General features: G+C 41.9%; 1 protein-coding gene across 1 annotated transcript; it reads left to right on the forward strand.

The window, feature by feature from the left end:
* The first annotated feature begins 19,614 nt into the window (after positions 1-19,614).
* Positions 19,615-21,223, forward strand: her8.2 (hairy-related 8.2). The gene is made up of 4 exons (XM_048542718.2): positions 19,615-19,755; positions 19,864-19,959; positions 20,084-20,162; positions 20,460-21,223. The coding sequence occupies exons 1-4, from the start codon at positions 19,693-19,695 to the stop codon at positions 20,939-20,941; spliced, it is 720 nt and encodes a 239-aa protein (XP_048398675.1). The 5' UTR covers positions 19,615-19,692; the 3' UTR covers positions 20,942-21,223.
* The last annotated feature ends 468 nt before the right edge of the window (positions 21,224-21,691 follow it).

Below are 21,691 nucleotides of genomic sequence, written 5' to 3' on the forward strand. Positions count from 1 at the left end.
GATATCATTGTGATACTGTCACTAAGTTTACAATACATTCAAAAACAGGTAACTTGATTAGTTTGTGGATGGTATAAAGTAATTGAATTTGAACACAGATAGTCAAAGAGATAACTTGGTAGGGTCTACAGCCTTTGACCATGCACTCTTTCTCTGAAATCCATCTCATCAAACATTGTGAGTTGAAAACAGAGTGGAAGACCTCATCACCACAGTGGAGCATTCCTAAACAAAGCTTCAAAATCCATACCACTGTCTCCAAAGAAGTGCATTCAACCAACCATAACTGATTCAGAATGATGCACTCGTTCTAGAAACATTTATGCAAAGTTTTCTTCAACAATGGGTTGACGTTTGGGCATATAATAATAACTATTGCTTCTGAATTTAACTGCTTTTACTTGGCTAAAGTACATTTCAGATAACACTTTGCTGAATTTTCGTATTTTTTTCTCCAAACTTGTGTAGTGCAGGTGTGTGCATATTTGTTTTCAAGAGTGGCAGTTGTATACATTTGCACAAAAGTTTAGACTTTTGTAAATAATTCCATATCTTTGATTGTGTAAATGTTGTTTGCAATTTTTTTTATATTTATTTGTTAGTTGAGGAACCTACCTGATTTGTTTCTGATATGCACTGCAATGCCTTAATCAGTATTTAGTGGTGCCTAGTCAGATAATTAAGATTGACAATTAACTGTTCTTCTTGTATCTCATTGTCAATTATGGACCAGCTAATCAGCAGCCTCTTGTCATTCTGTATAAAATGGTGTCTTTCTTTCTCTCAAATCTGTTTTTTTTTAATCTTCCAGTTCTAATGAGTGCAAAAAGAATATAGTTCACCTCTCCTTAGTGGATTATAGCACTGTCCATTTATTTTCAGTGATTTCTGTACTTGGGCCAGTAAATATCCCTACTTAGCTATATTTCCTAATTCCCATAGTTTAGAAAATGCACTGATTTATCCAGCTAGGGTCTCCAAAATTGACAACCTGATCTTTCCCCGCATTGATCTTAATCTGTCATAGAGCTATTCTTTTCCACTCTCTACCCTATGCATTGTTTACTGCATGATCCACCTTAGAGTCAGCTGCAAATGTGCATACATTGTTCTGTACTTCTTAATCTAATACATTTCTAAATATAGTGTGAAATAAAGCCATCTGCAAAGATTCCTATGGGACATGATGAGTCACACCCTGCCATTTGAAGTATATCTCTATTTACTATCTCTTATTTCCTAATCAATTTTATACCTAAGCCTAGAATATGGCAGATTTGGATGCTTCTGTCAAAAAAGCCAGGAATGGCTTTAGTGGGGAATGAAATAAGGTCACAACAGTTAACTAGTGCAATAGAGGGTATTTTGTTTAAAGTCTAAGCCCTTTAGCTAGGACACAGTAGAACAACTGAAGGCAACATATCTCACCTTATAGACTGAGAAATATCTTTTAACCAAACTATTTGGAGATATTATTACACAACACTAGAGCAGATGGGATTGAATCTGCATCTCCTACTTCAGAGGTAGGAATATCATCACTGCACTAAAAGAATTCTACTGAAGTCTTCTGCAATATCATATTTTCTCATCAACCCATTCAGAGTTATTATTGCACGCTTCTTGAGCAGATGGGACTTGAACATGGGCCTCCTGGCTCAAAGGCAGGGAGACTATCATTGCACCACAAGAATCTTAAAACTCAGATTTGAACCAAGGCCTTAATATCTTCAGTCCAACACACAGCCAACCGAAGTATTTCAACACCCCTTCCAGAATGCTTGACTTTTCTTTTATCTGCGGAAGTGCTCTTACACAAAATTGCCAGATTACCCCCTTTTTTCATCTAATAATAACCACCAGTAACTCTTCTTTTAAAAAAAATGCTTAATTTACGTACAGAGCCCCTTAAAGGCAGTGCAATAACACAAAAGTTGATGGAGAGGTAGGGGGCGGTGAAGGGAGAGGGGGAAGGGCCCAGGAGTCTGTGATGCTAGTTGCTTAAAGTGGCAAAAAATATTTTTTCACTTAACAATCATGGACACTGATTACCACCCAAGAAATCTCCACCAGAGTCTTTGTCCACATCAAACACACATTTTAGCTGAAATGAATGTGGAACTGATGTTTTCTAGTTTTCTAGTTTCTTCAGTTAGGATCAAAGACCAGGAAGAGTAGGGGAGAAACCAGTAGATCTGGCAGCTTCTGTTGAGAGAGAGACGATGAGCTCTGTTTCTGTCTCCCCAGTTGTTGCCAGACCTCCCGCACTTTCTGTTTTTATTTCAGCTCTCCAGCGCCCGCGGTATTTTACTTTTATTTGAGGAACGCAGAGCAGATGCATTGCCACAGCTTGGGAACAGAGCATTAACAGTGTGGAACGATAATCACTCAAAGGCACCGACAAAACAAGCCATCCTCCTCCTCAGATTCGAAAATTTGCTCTGCCACGCTTCCTCTATGCCCATGAGTCACTTGCCGAAAAATATGGCATTTCAATGATTAAGATTGGTTGTTAAATTTATTAATGACAAACGTGGTTGCATAGACTTCATCTAGCGCTCCCAGCAGCGAGTGGCACTGTTTTCCGAGAGCTCTTCGTGGCGTGGGAACATAAGCAGTCTTCAGCAATAACAGTTACTGATGTAAAAGATAGGTTTAGCGGCGGCAGCGATCAAACCCATTAATGCGTGGGGCCATGCAGCAATCACTCATCCTAGATTTTTGAAAAACATTCCACTCATTTGAAACAGCCCCTGTCCCAAATTTAGCCGCTTTATCTCTAAACAGGGGATTGTTGAAGAAATAAGGATACACGAGGATCAACTGCTGCTCTTTTTGGTTGCTTAGTTTAGAAACCTCAGCAGCGACTATCACCAGCCTATTAAAGAATCCAAGACATTATCAAATCGACTCCCATCCTCACCCAATGCCAAGCACCTACAATTGAATTAGCTAACATGGAATAGAAATCATGGCTGAATTTAATTACCTACGTTTTCGAAAGATGAGAAAATAAACTCACGGTATCACAGAACTACTTTACCACCAAAACAAAGTACTTTTAGCTCCAAGTCTGAAGCCACATGACTTTTTATTAGTGTTTTCGACAGTTCTGAATCGTAAATAATCTGTAATATAATTGAAACACATACGTTTGAGGCAAGGATATGTCTTTTTTTTAATTGATCTAATGCCGTGTAAATTTCATTCCGATGACAAATATTTTAATATTTTAAAATAGGCATAGATAACGCTCCATTGAACTTTACAACCATTGTTTACAGTCCCAGATGGTGACATAAATTAAGTTTAAGATTGCAATCTAAATTCACCTCAATTAGGAGTAGGGCCGGAGAGCAGAAAGGGGATAAATGGCTTGTTTATGAAAGGCCCATTGTGCGCCGATATTTCCCACGCTCCAGCTGATGCAATTGAGTCGCGTGTCCAGATGGTTCAATGCTACTTTAAAACATCAAATACTTGTCCCAGACACAGTTTGTCAACCCATGCAGCCTGTTGCAATATTTAATTATGTGAATTGCAATCCGTTTCTGTTACAATGTTTATCAGCGTCTAACTGTTCATGGACACTGAGCAGAAAGAAATGTATACCTTTCTACTAAGAATAAGCTTTCTCGGACAACTTGTCAAACTTGCTAGCGTTCTGAGAATTAAAAAAAAGGGTAGAACCTGGACAAGGCCCAGGATTTCCAAAATCCTTTCAACAATCTTGGCATCCAACCTGCGTTGTCTAGTAATTTTCTATACAGCGTGATCTGTCGTAAATCTCGAGATTCGACTCTTCAGGACTCATTTTTCAAGCGATAAATCGTTCGTCATCTGTAAGACAGGGAGGAAGCAAGCGGCCATTCTGAGACCAGACTACTTTGCCCACCGTATTAGCCCTCCACCAATAAAATGATGTTGAAAGTTCATGCCTGAGTGAGCCATTAAATCGATTTGCATGTACAATTAGGTCTCCTAAAACCGGTCTGTAGCTCTGTTCATGCCAATTCCACAAGCGAAACCCAGCCAGTGTGACAGGCGAGGGTCTAAGCCCGAAACGTCAGCTTTTGCGCTCCTGAGATGCTGCTTGGCCTGCTGTGTTCATCCAGCTCCACACTTCGTTATCCCGGATTCTCCAGCATTTGCACTTCCCATTATCTCCGATTACCTTGAAACGGACTGCAGGCAGCCAAGCGTGAGTGTGAGATTAGGAGTGCTCCTCCATGTCAAAAACACACCTATGACTAAAATGGCCAAAGTTCCCTCACCGTCTCAACCAGTCCGCACTTGGGGAAGTTAGTGGCGATACCTCGGGGCCAGCCCATATCAGAATAGAGGTGTTGGAAGTATTAAAATGTACGAAGGTGGACAAGTCTCCTGGTCCTGACCAGATATATCCAAGAACCCTGCAAAAGGCTAGAGAAGAAATTAAAGGGGCGCTCATTAGTATATTTGCATCATCGTTAGCTGCAGGTAAGGCCTCAGAAGATTGGAGGGTAGAGAGCATTGTGCTCTTATTTAAGAAGGGCTGCAAGAAAAACCTGGAAATTACAGACCAGCAAGCTTAACATCTGTGGTAGGTAAATTACTTAGAAAGATTTTGAGGGATAAGACATATGTGCATTTGGAAGATAGGATTTGATTAGGAGTAGTCAGCATGGCTTCCTGCATGGGAGATCATGCTTCACAAATTTGTTAGTGTTCTTTGATGAAGTAGCCAGGAGGATTGATGAGGGCAGGGTGATAGACATAGACTATATGGATTTCAGTAAGGCAGTTGATAATGTTCTACATGATAGGCTGCTCTGGAAGGTTAGATCACGTGCAATCCAGGGACTGCTGGCAAATTGGATACACAATTGGCTTGATGGTAGGAAGCAGAAAGGAATGATAGATGGATGCTTGTCAGACTGGAGACCTGTGACTAGTGGTGTGCCTCAGGGGTCATTGGTGGATCCATTGCTGTTTGGTATTTATATCAATGATTTGGATAAGAATGTACAAAGCATGATTAGTAAATTTGTGGATGACACTAAAATAGGGAGTATCATGGACAATAGTGAGGAAGGTTATCAGAAATTGCAGCAGGATCTTGATCAGCTGGGGAAGTGAGCCCAGAAATGGCAAATGGAGTTTAATATAGTTAAGTGTGATATGTTGCATTTCAGAAAGTCAGATCAAGATAGGAGTTTCATAGTGAATGATAGGCCTTAAGGAGTGTAGTAGAACAGAGGGATCTTGGAGTTCAGGTGCACGGTTCTCTGAAAATGGAGTCACAGGTAAACAGGACAGTGAAGTAGGTGTTTGGCCCATTGGCCTTCATCAGTCATAGCATTGAGTATAGAAGTTGGGAAGTTATGTTGCAGTTGTACAGGACATTGGTGAGGCCACACTTGGAGTATTGTGTTTAGTTTTGGTTGCCTTGCTATAGGAAGGGTGTTATTAAACTGGAAAGAGTGCAGAAGAAATTGACAATGATGTTGCTAGGATTCAAGGGACTGAGTTATAGGGAGATGTAGGACGAAGCAGCACATTTTTCTTTCGAGCATAGGACATTGAGGGGGTATCTTATTGATATGTATAAAATCATGAGAGGCATGGATAGGATGAAAGCACTCAATCTTTTTCTCAGGGCTAGGTAATTACGGACTAAAGGGCATCAGTTTAAGGTAAGAGAGAGAATAAATGGGAACCTGAGGGGCAAAGTTTTTACACAGAGAGTGGTATGCATGTGGAGTGAGCTGCCAGTGGAAGTGGTTGAGGTAAGTATATGAACAACATTTAAAAGGCACTTGGACAAATACATGGATATAAAGGGTTTAGAAGGATATGGGCCAAGTGGAGGGAAATGGGCTTGGCATGGAGGGAAATTTTGGTCAGCAAAGACCAGTTTGGGCCAAAGGGCCTGTCTCCATGTTGTAGGACTCTATCACTGCATGATTCTGCCCCCAACAGGTGAAGCACTCATGGGTATCTTAATAATGTAATATATATGATAGAATCATTATTATTCACAACCCCCTGGAGAAAATCATACTTCAATCTGATAATGTGTTAGTCTGGTGTTTACATGTGAATTTCTGAATGACACTTCAGAAACAACTTCACAAGTACTTGTGACTCATCCTTAATAAGTCAAGAAACCATGGAAACAGATCATTTGCACTTGAACATTGTAGTGATGTCTCCCTACACCTGTTACAGGAATGATTAGAGTTTCTGTCAGTTACTTCTACTGTTCTGTGCAAGGAGGATGAGGAAAACCAGCTGAAGGGGTGCTAGCTGGGCCATGACAAAGTGCAAGGTCACAGATAGACAAGATCAGAACCAGGCATTTAACTGTGAGGCTGCAAGAGAAAACTGTAAAAGCGAGCTGATGAAGAGAGTCTACGAACAATCTGGTCCAATTGCAGTAGGACAAGGAATTGTTGTAAAAATCAATTCTTGACATTCAGTTTGCAGTGAAGGCAAGTTGATGATGCATGGATAGTTTGTGTGTTGAGAACAAGCAAAGTGGATGCTATATGTTGCAATCAAACGTGAACATGGTATAAAATAATTATTAATAATAAGCACAAAAACAAATTAAATAGCTTAACACGATAGAATGACAAAGTTGTGTGATATTCAGTGATGGGGTTGTGGAGTCATAGAGATATACAGCACTGTATTTTACTGTTTTTCTCACTGTAAAACATATATGATGAGAAAATCATTCATATTTGCAAAAGTATAATTCAATAATATTAACAGCAGAATATCACAATCTGCTTTGGTCAGCCTGTGATCTAGAAATGCCTTTTGGAGGATCAGTTGGTCCAGGTAGGCATCACTAATTTACAAATTCAATTATGTACTATCAGGAAATTCCAAATTGAAATTAAATGATACCCAATGGGAAAGAAGAATAATCTGCAATAACAGTCACCATAGTAACCCTGACATGGCAAGTTGATGCTGCACACCATAAATCAAATGTATTCAATGATTTAATGGCAATTATACACTCAGGATTTGAACGAATAGTTACCAAGCTTATCTTCTGAGTTTTGTAGCTGATTTTATTTTCTTATCATACACCATGGTGTGCCCAATAATGGGGTTAGGTGAGCAGAACTCAAAAATGTTGACAATGTTCAGTAATACAAGTGACTCAGGAAATACAAAACTTAGAATTATTAATGTAACAGATTACAATGTACTTGTTTGATTTTAATGCAAATATTGTAAACGTATCACTTTTTGATTGTGTGGTTTTGATAGAACTGTTACATTTTTGTTTAGCGTCATAGAGTCATACAGCACGGAAACAGACCCTTCAGTCCAACCAGCCCCTGCTGGACATAATCCCGTCTAAACCCATCCCCCCTTCCTACTCCTGGCTCATATCCCTCCAAACCTTTCCAATATAAGTATACAATAAGTTAAAATAAAAGCTAATTGCGCAGGATTGCTGTTGTCTCCAATGTTGAGCACTTGGTCCCAAAATTGCTCTCTCTTGTTTGCAAATGTTCATTCTGAATTATTATAGAAATGCAATAATTTTTCATGCTTCAATATTTGTCAGTCTGCTAAGTAAGAACAATCTGTAAACTACCTCCAAAAGACCGTAAGATGTCGAAGCCGCTTGTTCGGTCATGTAATATCTTTACATACTGCTCCTCCCCCGTGGAAAAGGAGCAGCAGCAAGTGTGTACTGCATCAGTCTGTGCTGCATCAGATCAGAAGTGAGTGGCAGCAGATCTGAATGGTTGCTTTCACAATTATTTTCTGGGAGGGATGCTATTTTATGCAGTCAACTGAAGTTGATAAGTACAAAATGCCGAAGAATGGAATTGTGGGAGATATAGCAGTTTGGATCAGAAATTGGCTTGCTGAAAGAAGACAGAGGGTGGTAGTTGATGGGAAATGTTCATCCTGGAGACCAGTTACTAGTGGTGTACAGCAAGGGCCGGTGTTGGGTCCACTGCTGTTTGTCATTTTTATAAATGACCTGGATGAGGGCGTAGAAGGATGGGTTAGTAAATTTGCAGATGACACTAAGGTCGGTGGAATTGTGGATAGTCATGAAGGATGCTGTAGGTTGCAGAGAAGCATAGATAAGCTGCAGAGCTGGGCTGACAGGTGGCAAATGGAGTTTGATGCAGACAAGTGTGAGGTGATGCACTTTGGTAGGAGTAACCAGAAGGTAAAGTACAGGGCTAATGGTAAGATTCTTAGCAGTGTAGATGAGCAGAGAGATCTTGGTGTCCATGTACACAGATCCTTGAAAGTTGCCACCCAGGTTGACAGGGCTGTTAAGAAGGCATACAGTGTTTTAGCTTTCATTAATAGAGGGGTCGAGTTCTGGAACCAAGAGGTTATGGTGAAGCTGTACAAAACTCTGGTGCGGCCGCACTTAGAGTATTGTGTACGGTTCTGGTCACTGCATTATAAGAAGGATGTGGAAGCTTTGGAAAGGGTGCAGAGGAGATTTACTAGGATGTTGCCTGGTATGGAGGGAAGGTCTTACAAGGAAAGGCTGAGGGACTTGAGGCTGTTTTCATTAGAGAGAAGAAGGTTGAGAGGTGACTTAATTGAAACATATAAAATAATCAGAGGGCTATATAGGGTGGATAGAGAGAGCCTTTTTCCTAGGATGGTGACGGTGAGCACGAGGGGGCATAGCTTTAAATTGAGGGGTGAAAGATATAGGACAGATGTCAGAGGTAGTTTCTTTACTCAGAGAGTAGTAAGGAAATGGAATGCTTTGCCTGCAACGGTAGTAGATTCGCCAACTTTAGGTACATTTAAGTCGTCATTGGACAAGCATATGGACGTACATGGAATAGTGTAGGTTAGATGGGCTTGAGATCGGTATGACAGGTTGGCACAACATCGAAGGCCGAAGGGCCTGTACTGTGCTGTAATGTTCTATGTTCTAACTTCATTTTGTCCTTAAAAAATTGTAGAAACATGATAGATATTGTGTAGTCAAAAGCTAAATGCAAAGGCAGAAGAGAACTAAGAAACTCCAATTTAAGGTTTAGGGTAAAGAATCATCAATTTTTATACTCCAAGGCCAATGGAATAGAACACAGCATTGTATATATACATGTAAAGGAAACTTATTTCAGGAATTTTCACATTTGAACTTGTAATTTTCTGTTCAGTAATTTTATGGAGTACAAGGTATTGATGGTGCTCATGAAAATGAATGAAGTAATAAGCAGAACAGAAACGGAGGTTAAAAAAGGTCTGACAACAATCAAAAAGATAGCAATGAAATAGCAGTCAGACAGCTTGTTTGTGACATAATTGCAAGTGACCTTCCAGTTGCCTGCTACTTCAACGCACCATCATGTTCCCAGGCCAACAATTCTGACTCAAGCCTGTTGCAGTGCTCCAGCGAGGCTCAATGCAAGCCAGTGGAACAACATCTCTCCCAACTGAGGACTTCACAGCCTTCAGGACTCAACATCAAGTTTAACAATTTTAGAGATGAACATGTCCTTCCATGTCCATCACAACCCACTTACCCGCACCACATATCCTCTCATGAAATAGGTTGCTTTCAATATAGCCAATCCACTTCAACCACTCAGACTTTATTATCATCAGTTCAACTTCTCTTCTTCCCTGACAATCAACAATCTCTTTGCCTGCCTGACCTTTTTTTTTGTCTCTCTCTCTCTCACTTCCACTGGGCTGTGTTTCCACCTATCCACAAACTTTCACCTCACCTTCAACCATGCCATCATTATAAATACCAGCTTGTCCGAGCTGCTATCAGTTCTGGAGAAAGATACTGGACTCAAAAAGATTTAACTCTGCTTTCTCTTCACAGATGTTGCCAAACCTGCTGAGTGTCTCCAACAATTTGTTTTTGTTTGTTTCAGATCTCCAGCATCCACAGTTCTTGTTTTACTTTTGTGTTTATGCCAATCTTTCCAAACTAACCTTGCAATCAAAATCCTCCATCCCTGAAAACATTTTGGGAAAAATCCTCTGCATACTCTCAATGACCTTTATATACTTCTTAAAGTGCAGCAAACAGAAAAAGAAACAAGAATTTAGTTGCAGCCTGGTCAGAGCTTTGTGAAAGTTCAATATATCTTCCCTGTTTTTATACTTAATGCCTCTATTTACAAATCCCAATATCCCACGCATTTGTTCACCAGTCCCTCAATATGTTTTCTTGAAATTTTCTGAACAGTCTGGGTATTATAGGGCAGCACAGTGGCTCAGTGGTTAGCACTGCTGCCTCACAGCACTAGGGACCTGGGTTTGATTTTAGCCTCGGGCAACGGTCTGTGTGGAGTTTGCATATTCTCCCAGTGTCTGCGTGGATTTCCTCTGGCTGTTCTGCTTTCCTCCCACATTCCAAAGATGTGCATGGTAGGTGGATTGGCCATGCTACATTGCCCGTAGTGCCCAGGGATGTTTAGGTTAGGTGGGTTAGACATGGGAAATGCAGGGATAGGAATATAGGCCTGGGTGGGATGTTCTTTGGAGGGGAGGAGTGGACTTGTTGGGCCGAATGGCCTGTTTCCACACTAGGGATTCTATGAAAACATTGTTATACCACAACTGTTGATCACTTAGTGTAAAACTACCAACTTTTCAAATTGCACGGAGGAGCTTCCTGTACGGCTGCTGCAGCACATTCTACACTTCCTCAGATAGGCCTTGGTGTAATGTCCCATCTTCTGGCAGCAGAGATTCCCAGGGGAGGGCCCTTTGTAAGGGGACTTTTCCTCTTTCCATCAGGACTCTGGGATGGAGAGTGTTGACACAGCAGTCCCATGCAATTCAAATAGATTCACTGGATATCAAGCCGCAGGTAGTTTTTGTGGTCTGGAGGAAACAGTTTTTGATATTTGCTTAGAATGTTTTAGTTTACAGCATATATTGTCTTTTCTAAAGAGGTACTTTTGAAATTATTGGTTGTACTTCAGCACCATGTTCCTGACCTATGGGCAGAAGGGAGGTAGGCAGATTGGAGGGCCAGAGAGGCCGTCAACAGGTCCAGGTAAAGGGTATCATAGTCTGTCTGCCTGCCCCTTTTCCATAGTTATCTTGAAGCTAAATGGCTATTGATTAGAAAAATGCAGCATCAACTCAGACAATGTAGACCAATGGGCACTCCAGGGGCCGGGGATGCATCATGACTGCAGATAATAGTTTCATTTAAATTTGATAGTTTCTGTTACATTTCTGTCAGTTTCCATCTATTACTTTTTGTCTTTGTTATAATGCTCCACTAGGGAGTTGTGCAACATATAGAATCACCAACTCCATTTTTTTTTCCATAGGATGTGGGCATCATTGGCAAAGCCAAATTTTATTATTGCCCACTTGAACAGAGGATTTAAAAAAAAAATCAGATGAAATAATAGAGTTTGTAGAAATTGTGCTGACAGGAATTGAACCCATGTACCAAAGTATCAGGCTAGACCATCAGAATTGTTATGCTACTGAGCCACCACCATCCTATTTAAAATACTAGCTCATTATTGCCTCCCAGTATAGCTCCATTGCCCACACCTCCACCCGCCTCCCAAATCCTCAACAAAATAAACTACACAAAGTTCCACTCCCCAGTGACTGCCTGAATACTATTTAGATTGGAGATTTAATTAGACTTATCTGCTAACATTTTAACACACTAAAAGCATTAGGAATGTCCTCGTATTGCTCAGTATACTGCCTGAGAACCTTTTAAACTTGGTTTCACACAGACTGCAGTTCAAAAGCTTTGGCTGTGAATAACAGCAATGTGAGATTACCTCCTGGAGATGATATTGCACCACTTGGCTAAATGCACTTCTGGTCGTTTCACATACAAATTATAGTCCCCACACCTGTAACAATGACAGATTGAAACTATTTCACATTGACAAAACTACATAGTATAACTTGTATTTAAAACAAATTCTCTTGGAACTCTCACAGGAATTCTTCATTGTGACATGGACTTGACCCAGCAAAGCCTTTCTCCCAGAGTGATGGTGAAATGGCAAAAAAATGGGCAACGGTGTAATTTCTTCAGGAATTCTTCCAACTTTACAATTGGAGATTCAAAACTCCCTTCCATGGAACAATTTGGCCATTAAGGTTATGGAGGGGGGAAAGTTACACCAGAATGGAGAGCATATTAAAGTCTACTATAATGTATTGTTATGTGTAGGAGGATTTCATACAGATGACCCATCTTTGCATTTTAATTTATAGATAGTTGTTCTGAATTTTGTAAATGTTGTATTAGATCAATAGGTAAGCTATCATTTTGACTGCTCACAAATCACGCCAGGGCATATCAAAAGATGGAAATTCAGGAAATTTGCAGACACTGTGTCAAAATTAGTGTGAAATTCCCTCTCGCCCCTCATGAAGAGAATTTCAATTTACCTTCTTGATAATTCAATATTTGGAAGCTTATTTTAATTGAAGGCCCACATATGTTTATACATGGAGCTCTCCCACAGTGATTAAAGTCACTGTCCATGCTAATTGTAACAACAATTGACAGCTGATAGAATCTGATGGAATGTTTGCCTTTAGTCAGGATAAGTGTCTATTAAGCATTTATTAGCTTGTCTCTGTAGGTTGCTGTACAAAACTGACTAAAATAATAATGATGAACAATACATACGAATGTACAATGAAAAAACTTGGCAATTCAATTGTCATCAGTAGTATGTACTTGTTGACTTACTCGTGCATCATCTTTGTTTCTTTTTGCTAAAAAGAAATACAATTTCTGCAATATTAGGATAGATTCACTCATTCTTATTTTGGATAGTTGATACTGAGGAAGACTTTTAGCTTGTCTTCCTGTAAAACAAAACCGGCAGTGTGGTTGAGCAACTGTAGAAAACCTTAAGTTTCATTACATTGGACTCAGGCAGTTTCATAATCAGTGGATTTTGTTCTTCAATTCCATGGCTCGCCCCTCTCTAGCTCTGGAATCTCTTTCAGCCCACAATACTCCCATATATCTGGACTCTCCTAATTCTTACCTTTAGTGCATCCTTGATTAAAGTTGTTCCAAAACAGTGTCTCTGAATGGAGAAACAGAGTTAATATTTTGAGTGTCATTTGACTCTGCATCAGAACTGAGTTCATCCAGTGTTCTCAGTGTCGACTTCAGATTTCTAGCTTCCACAGTATTTTGCCTCTATTAAAATTTTTCCACCATTGGTGGCCAGGCCTTCATCTGCCTTTGTCCTAAACTCTGGGATATCCTTCCCACGCTTCTCCACTTCTTTGTCTCATTCATCCTCTAAGATACTCCTTAGAGTGCACCCCCTCAAGATGGGTCACGTATCCTAATCTCTATGTAATTTGGTACTATGCTCTCCTATATAATATCTCTTCTGATGCACCTTAGGAGGTTGTATTATGTTGAAGGTACTATTAAAAATAAAAGTTGTTGTTGAAGTGGAAGATCCATAATGCCAGTCTTACTCTCAGGAAAGTTACAACGGTTTGAGGAGTCCCAGCTTGTTAAAGTATTTACAGAACAAATTTTAAAACTAGTGGTTCACAGAAGCAAGTTTCAAATTCTCGCTAAATTACGAAAATACAGACGAATATTAATGCTGGAGTCGTTTTTCCTTATTGCTCCCTGTGAACAGAACTAGGGCTGCAGTGTTAAAGTGGCATTCAGCTGTTCGTTTCAACCCTTTGATATCAGTCAGTGTAACATGATGAAGCCGTTAAGGTCACAGGGCCGGGGATGGGGATCTGCATTCAGAAAACTGAAGCAAGACCAGGGTATGGAAGCATCACACGCCAGAACCTCACTTTACAAAATACTGACTGACCTGCTGTGTATTTCAGACATTTTCTATTGGTTTCCCAGCAACTGAGATTCGTTACGCACATGGCTGAAGACTCGTGGAAGAATGACCACAGCAACTCTTGACAATTTCTGGGCCCCTAAAACATTAAAGTCGTGTGGAATAGGTTCACGTTTTTCGAAAAAAAGTTACATTTTAATTTAAAATACTGATTCCAAATTATCATTGCGCAGGATCCCTTGTTTTATTTCCGTCTTGTGCGTTGGGCTAATAAGGTCCACTATCATTTTCTTTAAAATTGGTTTTGACATTTAACGGAACAAAGTCTCAGGGCACGTGTTGAATGGCCCCTATCAGATGGAATGAACAAATCCATTACAAAGGTGACAGCGTTCTTTCTTCAATCGTGATGTTCAGTTTGGGTGCGGAACGATGGCAACAGAATGAGGACCAATTCATAGATTAGGAGCGAAAAGACCTACAGTGTAACCTTCAGCTTCCGGGAGTGTGAAGGGGTTTAAACAATGCTGGTTCATGAGTTATCCTATCACACAGTCCCGCCGTCTGATTAGATGTTGAGAGATGCGCGTTGCACTGCAGCTCAAGCATTTGTGCAACACAACGTGGGAATCTGTTGAGACAGATGGAAGAGAGGCAGTTCATTTAAGTGCGTTAGCTATGAAGGACCCCAAGATACAACGCCCTGTGTGTTTCTTTTTTTGGGGGTGCGGGGAGTGCGGAGAGGAGGAATTGAATGCAGAAGAGCTTAGACAATCTTTATTTTTCTTTCAGCTGTATCACAAACATCAGATTGTATGAACAACAAAATGAACATTTGTTGGAAGGGCAGCGTTTCAGGAGAACTAGATCATTAAGGAAGCAAGGCAGGAAGTATTTTAATCATACAAAGAGTGCTGGCAGTCTGGAAATCTCAATCACTATCTCCGCGATGGGGTGGATACTCGGAGATTTTAAGACTGACAGGCAGATTATTACTAGTAGTTCGGTAAATGGAGCCTGAGAAGCAGATTAGCCAAGGTGCAGGGACGGCGTGGAGGGAACAGCAGGCTCGATGGGTTGAAGAAAGAAGTCAATTTATAATGTGCCATCCTTACAGTTTTCTGGTAAATGGAGGTGTGGTTCAATATTCTGGAATATGTAACATCGGGGCAAATATTAGTGATCTCTCGTGAATTAATCAGAATACAAAACATCCAGAAAATGCATGAAATTAAAGCAATAAATGGGGTTGAGTAAATACGAAAGTGCAATTGTTGAAAGCTACTGAAGTGATGCAAGTGTGTAACGGTTGCCATGGTGATTAAACTGGTGTCAAGCCATCTGGAAGGATTCACCTTCTGGTCCACATCCACTCGCTGCACAGCACTGTCTCCGCAGTTAATCTGGATGGCTGTTAGGAAATATTGTGAAAGGGTCTTATTGTTCAAAAGAATTTCCCACGTTCGTTCATGCGCCTGGCAGTCGCGTGTCTTAAGGCAAGCACGACCGCTGCGAATGATTTCAGAGAGAGAAAAAAGAGAGAAAATTCGGCAGTGAATGAGTGAACATCTGCCTCAATATCTGGTTCACAGCTCGAACTCCTTCACAAAACACTCCCAATTATTTCAGGGTGTGATGGGTATTTTTAGGAGCTGCGCTTTTAAAATAATACATGCCTCACAAGCAGCAAGAGTGATTTATCACCGATGCTAATCTTCAGGCCTTCCCTTCTGTTCTAAGGAACTCCGCCCTTTTAAATGAAGCCAAGAAGTTGGAGATGAAATATGGGGTTCAATATTTTAAAACAGTTTGTTGTTTTAGAGTTTGAAATCAAGTCATTGGTTGGGATATGTAATGAGAAGACTAAGTTTTAAAGATATTGGTCAGCTAGTGTGATCTGTCCATTTCACACATTCTTAAATAAAATCATTCGTGACATATGGGTGTCGTTGGCTAGGCCAAAGTTTATTCCCCATCCCTATTTGCCCAGAGGGTAATTAAGAATCACCCACATCATTGTGGGTCTGTGGTTTCTTAAAATCATGTTTTCAAATCAAAAGAATAGTATCCCCAACGATGTATTGTTTAGGATTTCTGCACATAATTTGTTTTGGCAGAAGTGAAGTTTCACACTTACTAAAATATAACAGACCATTGAGTAGACATTAGGTAGGGGCTGTATTTGAAACGAATGAAAATTTTGAACGCATTCACACAACGAACCGGGCTTTGAAACGTAAATCCAAATGCAGAACAAAAAATAATTTCAAATCAATTCAATGTTTTTTTTAGTCTATAGGTTCATCACTCGTTCACTCTAATTGACAACTAAAAAAAACTTTCAAGTCCTCAACAATCTTGATAAGAAAATTCAACCAACCAAAATCAAAGTGAGGACCTGGGTATTTTGTAAGTGAAAGCATTCTCCAATTGGGAGTTACATAGCGTCATGTTTTACATTTCACCCCTGCCTGGTCTAACCAGCTCGTTGTCAGAATCTCACGTCCAGGAATGAAAGATGTGCAGAAGGACTAATAGAGAGAAGATGACCCCATGGTATAGTCCCGGAAAAACCTCCGAAAATAATTGACTGCGGCATAACCGAACCCGCCCTTTAACCAGGATAACAAAGTGCGGGGCTGGATGAACACAGGTTAATACTTTGAGTCAAAAATGTTTCTTTTCATGTTAATTTTGTACTGTTGTATCCTATAGAAAGTGAATGGATGCAACTCTCATATGTTTCGTGCGAAACCAGAATCTGATTTAAATGGAAGATAACAAAGTGTGGAGCTGGATGAACACAGCAGGCCCAGCAGCATCTCAGGAGCACAAAAACTGACGTTTCGGGCCTAGACCCTTCATCAGAGAGGGGGATGGGGAGAGGGGTCTGGAATAAATAGGGAGAGAGGGGGATGCGGAACGAAGATGGAGAGAAAAGAAGATAGGTGGAGAGGAGCGTATAGGTGGGGAGGTAGGGAGGGGATAGGTCAGTCCAGGGAAGACGGACAGGTCAAGGAAGTGGGATGAGGTTAGTAGGTAGGAGATGGAGGTGCGGCTTGGGGTGGGAGGAAGGGATGGGTGAGAGGAAGAACAGGTTAGGGAGGCAGAGACAGGCTGGGCTGGTTTTGGGATGCAGTGGGGGGAGGGGAAGAGCTGGTCTGGTTGTGGGATGCGGTGGGGGAAGGGGAGATTTTGAAGCTGGTGAAGTCCACATTGATACCATTGGGCTGCAGGGTTCCCAAGCGGAATATGAGTTGCTGTTTCTGCAACCTTTGGGTGGCATCCTTGTGGCACTGCAGGAGGCCCATGATGGACATGTCATCTGAAGACTGGGAGGAAGAGTTAAAATGGTTCGCGACTGGGAGGTGCAGTTGTTTATTGTGAACCCAGCAGACGTGTTCTGCAAAGTGGTCATCATCTCAGGCAACCAGCTAGTTACTGGTGTCTATTTCAAGCCCACCGACTCCCACAGCTACCTAGAATACACCTCCTCCCACCCACCCTCCTGCAAAAATTCCATCCCCTATTCTCAATTCCTCCGCCTCTGCCGCATCTGCTCCCAGGATGAGGCATTCCACTCCTGCACATCCCAGATGTCCAAGTTCTTCAAGGACCGCAACTTTGCCCCACAGTGGTCGAGAATGCCCTTGACTGCATCTCCCGCATTTCCCGCAACACACCCCTCACACCCCGTCCCCGCCACAACCTCCCAAAGAGGATCCCCCTCATTCTCACACACGACCCCACCAACCTCCGGATACAACGCATCATCCTCCGACACTTCTGCCATCTACAATCTGACCCAACCACCCAAGATATTTTTCCATCCCCACCCTTGTCTGCCTTCCGGAGTGACCACTCTCTCCATGGCCCCCTTGTTCGCTCCACACTGCCCTCCAACCCCACCACACCCGGCACCTTCCCCTGCAACCGCAGGAAGTGCCACACTTGCTCCCACACCTCCTCCCTCACCCCCAACCCAGGCCCCAAGATGACTTTCCATGTTAAGCAGAGGTTCACCTGCACATCTGCCAATGTGGTATACTGCATCCATTGTACCTGGTATGGCTTCCTCTACATTGGGGAAACCAAGCGGAGGCTTGGCGACCGCTTTGCAGAACACCTTCGCTTGATTCGCAATAAACAACTGCACCTGCCAGTTGCGAACCATTTTAACTCCCCCTCCCATTCTTCAGATGACACGTCCATCATGGGCCTCCTGCAGTGCCACAAGGATGCCACCCGAAGGTTGCAGAAACAGCAACTCATATTCCGCTTGGGAACTCTGCAGCCCAATGGTATCAATGTGGACTTCACCATCTTCAAAATCTCCCCTTCCCCCACTGCATCCCAAAACCAGCCCAGTTCGTCCCCTCCCCCCACTGCATCACACAACCAGCCCAGCTCATCCCCTCCCCCCACTGCATCCCAAAACCAGCCCAGCCTGTCTCTGCCTCCCTAACCTGTTCTTCCTCTCACCCATCTCTTCCTCCTATCTCAAGCCGCACTTCCATTTCCTACCTACTAACCTCATCCCACCTCCTTGACCTGTCCGTCTTCCCTGGACTGACCTATCCCCTCCCTACCTCCCCACCTATACTCTCCTCTCCACCTATCTTCTTTACTCTCCATCTTCGGTCCGCCTCCCCTTCTCTCCCTATTTATTCCAGACCCCTCTCCCCATCCCCCTCTCTGATGAAGGGTCTAGGCCCGAAACGTCAGTTTTTGTGCTCCTGAGATGCTGCTGGGCCTACTGTGTTCATCCAGCTTCACACTTTGTTATCTTGGATTCTCCAGCATCTGCAGTTCCCATTATCCCCGCCCTTTAACCAGAGTGCGTTCTGTCTGCGAATAGATATCATCAAAACACTACATTTCCCAGTTCACAGGAAGACAATGAGCTGGACGGCATCTGAAAAAGAGGAAGTTCCCACCAAAGTATCGTCGATTCTAAAGAAATGGAAAGGAATATTTAGCAACCATACAATTAATAGCATTGACTGCACAGCTAATGTGGCGTTTGGGCTCATTCCCAATAGCCTATCAGTAAGTCACAAGCGATTAGCAGTCGGCTTGACCTAGTTTGCAGAGAATTCTAAATATAGGACTGCTTTTTTTGGGAACAGATCTATGGAATCGGGCACGCTTCAAAACCAAAATGAAGGATTTCCAATCCTAACAGAAAAAAAATTCAAATTTGTCAGCTGTGTAAGAGCGCCACTGGCTCAATAACATAATAACAGCCCAGCAACGGAAGTGACTTACTTTCCACCTGGGTCTGCCACAGCAATGTTGACATAAAAGCATGATACAGTAACGTTGATAAAATGCATAAAGAATACAACTTCACTGTATTCGTTTTCATAGTGAGCAGAGAGAGCACTGACAATGCAATCAGAAAAATGATACAAGCCGAAACAAGAACTCAAGCGAACAGCTGCGAATGCAAAGGAGGGGATACATTTCATGTTTTTGCCGTTACAAAATTGACACCATTCATTGCAGGTGTAACAGGAGTAACACCGTCGGGTTTCTCCCAGCGAATCAAATCCATGGGAATGTAGGGAGAGGTGATTTGAAGAGTCATGCGAACTGCTCGGAGTGCTGAAGGAAAGATAAGATTGGGCTGGAAGAGATTCCTGGCCTTCGCCATCTGTCGCTCTTTGGGCGGGCAGACTGGCCATTGAATGTGAGCAGTGAGCTGTCACTGCAGATTGATGGACACTCGCCTCTGGCCGCGACCCCAAGTGTGGGAAAGTGGCTGAGCGCAGGAACTCACGCATTCACATGCTAATTCATTGATATAAATAGGAGTTCAGCAGAGAGCGAGAAGAGATCACAGCTTCAGCCAGCCTGAAACTAGCTAGCAACTTGTAGCAAATCTTCCTTCAGTGAAAATATGACTGCCACAACATGTAGCAACAATGTAGAAAAACTCTCCAACGCTAAAGAGGAGCGGAAGGTAAGCAAATTACGCTGTCAACCAAGTTACTTTTGGAAGCTGGAAAGTGGTATTTGTTGAGAGTTCGGCTCTGGCTTTGGTTTAAGACTTATCTCATTTAATTGTTAGTTAAGAAAACCTCTCATTGAAAGAAAAAGACGAGAACGGATCAACAACTGCCTGGATCAACTGAAAGAAACAGTCGTTGGCGCCTTCCGTTTGGATGTAAGTGTAGTTAGTATTTGCGCGCTCTGCTCTCGCTGTTCTTCTGCAATGATTCAACGATAATTGTTCCTATTTATTGAACATGACCGGAGTCAGAAGCTAACACGTATTAATTTTCTACTAGCAATCCAAACTTGAAAAGGCAGACATCCTCGAGATGACAGTAAAACACCTTCAGAATGTTCAAAACAGCAGGATGATTGGTGAGTTCGATTTCACTGTTTGATGGTTATGTTAACATTTGGAAAGTATAACAACGTTATGGAGTTTTTTTAATGAAGCTGGGGGAAAAGTGCTGCACGTATGTTATATGGAATCGTACACAGTAATAAAGGGTGAGCGAGGGTAAAATTATTTCAAGTTATTAATTACAAAATTATCTTTAAATATTCACTTTTTTAAAAAAATGGGTTGTTTGTACATACATAACACTGCATTTGGGAATTAAAAAGTGAGCAATTCGTGGATCTTTAATTATCACTATTTCTGGTTTTGTTTAGCCGATACTAATATTGGACTTGAAGCTCAGCAGAGGTACAGTGCCGGCTACATCCAGTGTATGCACGAAGTTCATAACCTGCTGCTAACTTGCGACTGGATGGACAAAACCGTTGGGGCACGTTTGTTGAACCACCTACTCAAGTCACTGCCTCGATCCAGCGAAGATTCGCGTCAGGCCAGATTGAAGAGTCCTCCAGTGAACCTGCAAACTGCTCAGACTCCACTCTCCCCGGTGAGCCATGGGCACGTGCCTTCAATCAACGCCACGTCCTCGGGTGCTCTGGATTCATTCCTTTGCTCCTCGCCTGACCGGATCTGCAATCCCGGATTTAAAACGTGCGGGAAAAGCATGGAACAATTTCCAACCCCTACAGTAAATCTTCAGCCGCCCGCCAGCTCTGCTACCCAACAGCTCCAAGAAGACTTGTCCTCAATGCACCATCCGTCTGTAGCATGTGCTGATGTGTGGAGACCCTGGTGAAGGGACTGACGAGTTTTCTAAGCACTAGACTCTCCTTATGTATCTCATAGATATGCTTTTCGAAACACTTCCGGGCAAATCGTGTCCCTTAAGTGTGCTAAAATCAGGGTACTTCACGCTGAAGGGTGCTTATCCGTAGCCTGTATTGTAGAAGGCGTTTACAATGTTGTATTCAATGAAATACATCTAATTTATTGGATAGAGTTGCTTGCGGGCTTTTTACTTTCCCCTTATGTTTTGTTATATTGCAATTAACGACTTAATAATAAACTTTGAAAATTGGTTTGTGTCTCATTCTGTAATAGGCGATGTAAGGTGGTCAGTCTGGCCTTGTCTCGCTGAGGTCGATAACCGCCTAACTACCTTAAAGCATCCAGCCTTCTCGTACTGCTTCGCGTAAATAGTAACATTGAAGTCACCATCACAGGTGCTAGAGTTTCACAAAAGAAATCTATTAGTTCTTTTGCATTGCCATTGCAGCTAGGCCTTTTCTGTTTACAAAATATTTGTAGTTGGGACGCACTTTCTGGTGAGTCTTGAACCCGGATCTTCTACAAGAACACTACCACCGCACCATAACAGCCCCCATGCTGAGTGGTTCAGAATAATAACATGCAAGTTATAACATTTGATCTACATTTATCACATTTACAAACATTTACATGCAGAATGGTTGCGTTCACAAATATTGCAGGACAAAGAGGGGCCGAATTTTATTTGCCTTTTAAATCTGTACCATCAATTTCTAAA

Source organism: Stegostoma tigrinum, chromosome 14 (genome assembly GCF_030684315.1).
Source record: "Stegostoma tigrinum isolate sSteTig4 chromosome 14, sSteTig4.hap1, whole genome shotgun sequence".
Classification (NCBI taxonomy): Eukaryota; Metazoa; Chordata; class Chondrichthyes; order Orectolobiformes; family Stegostomatidae; genus Stegostoma; species Stegostoma tigrinum.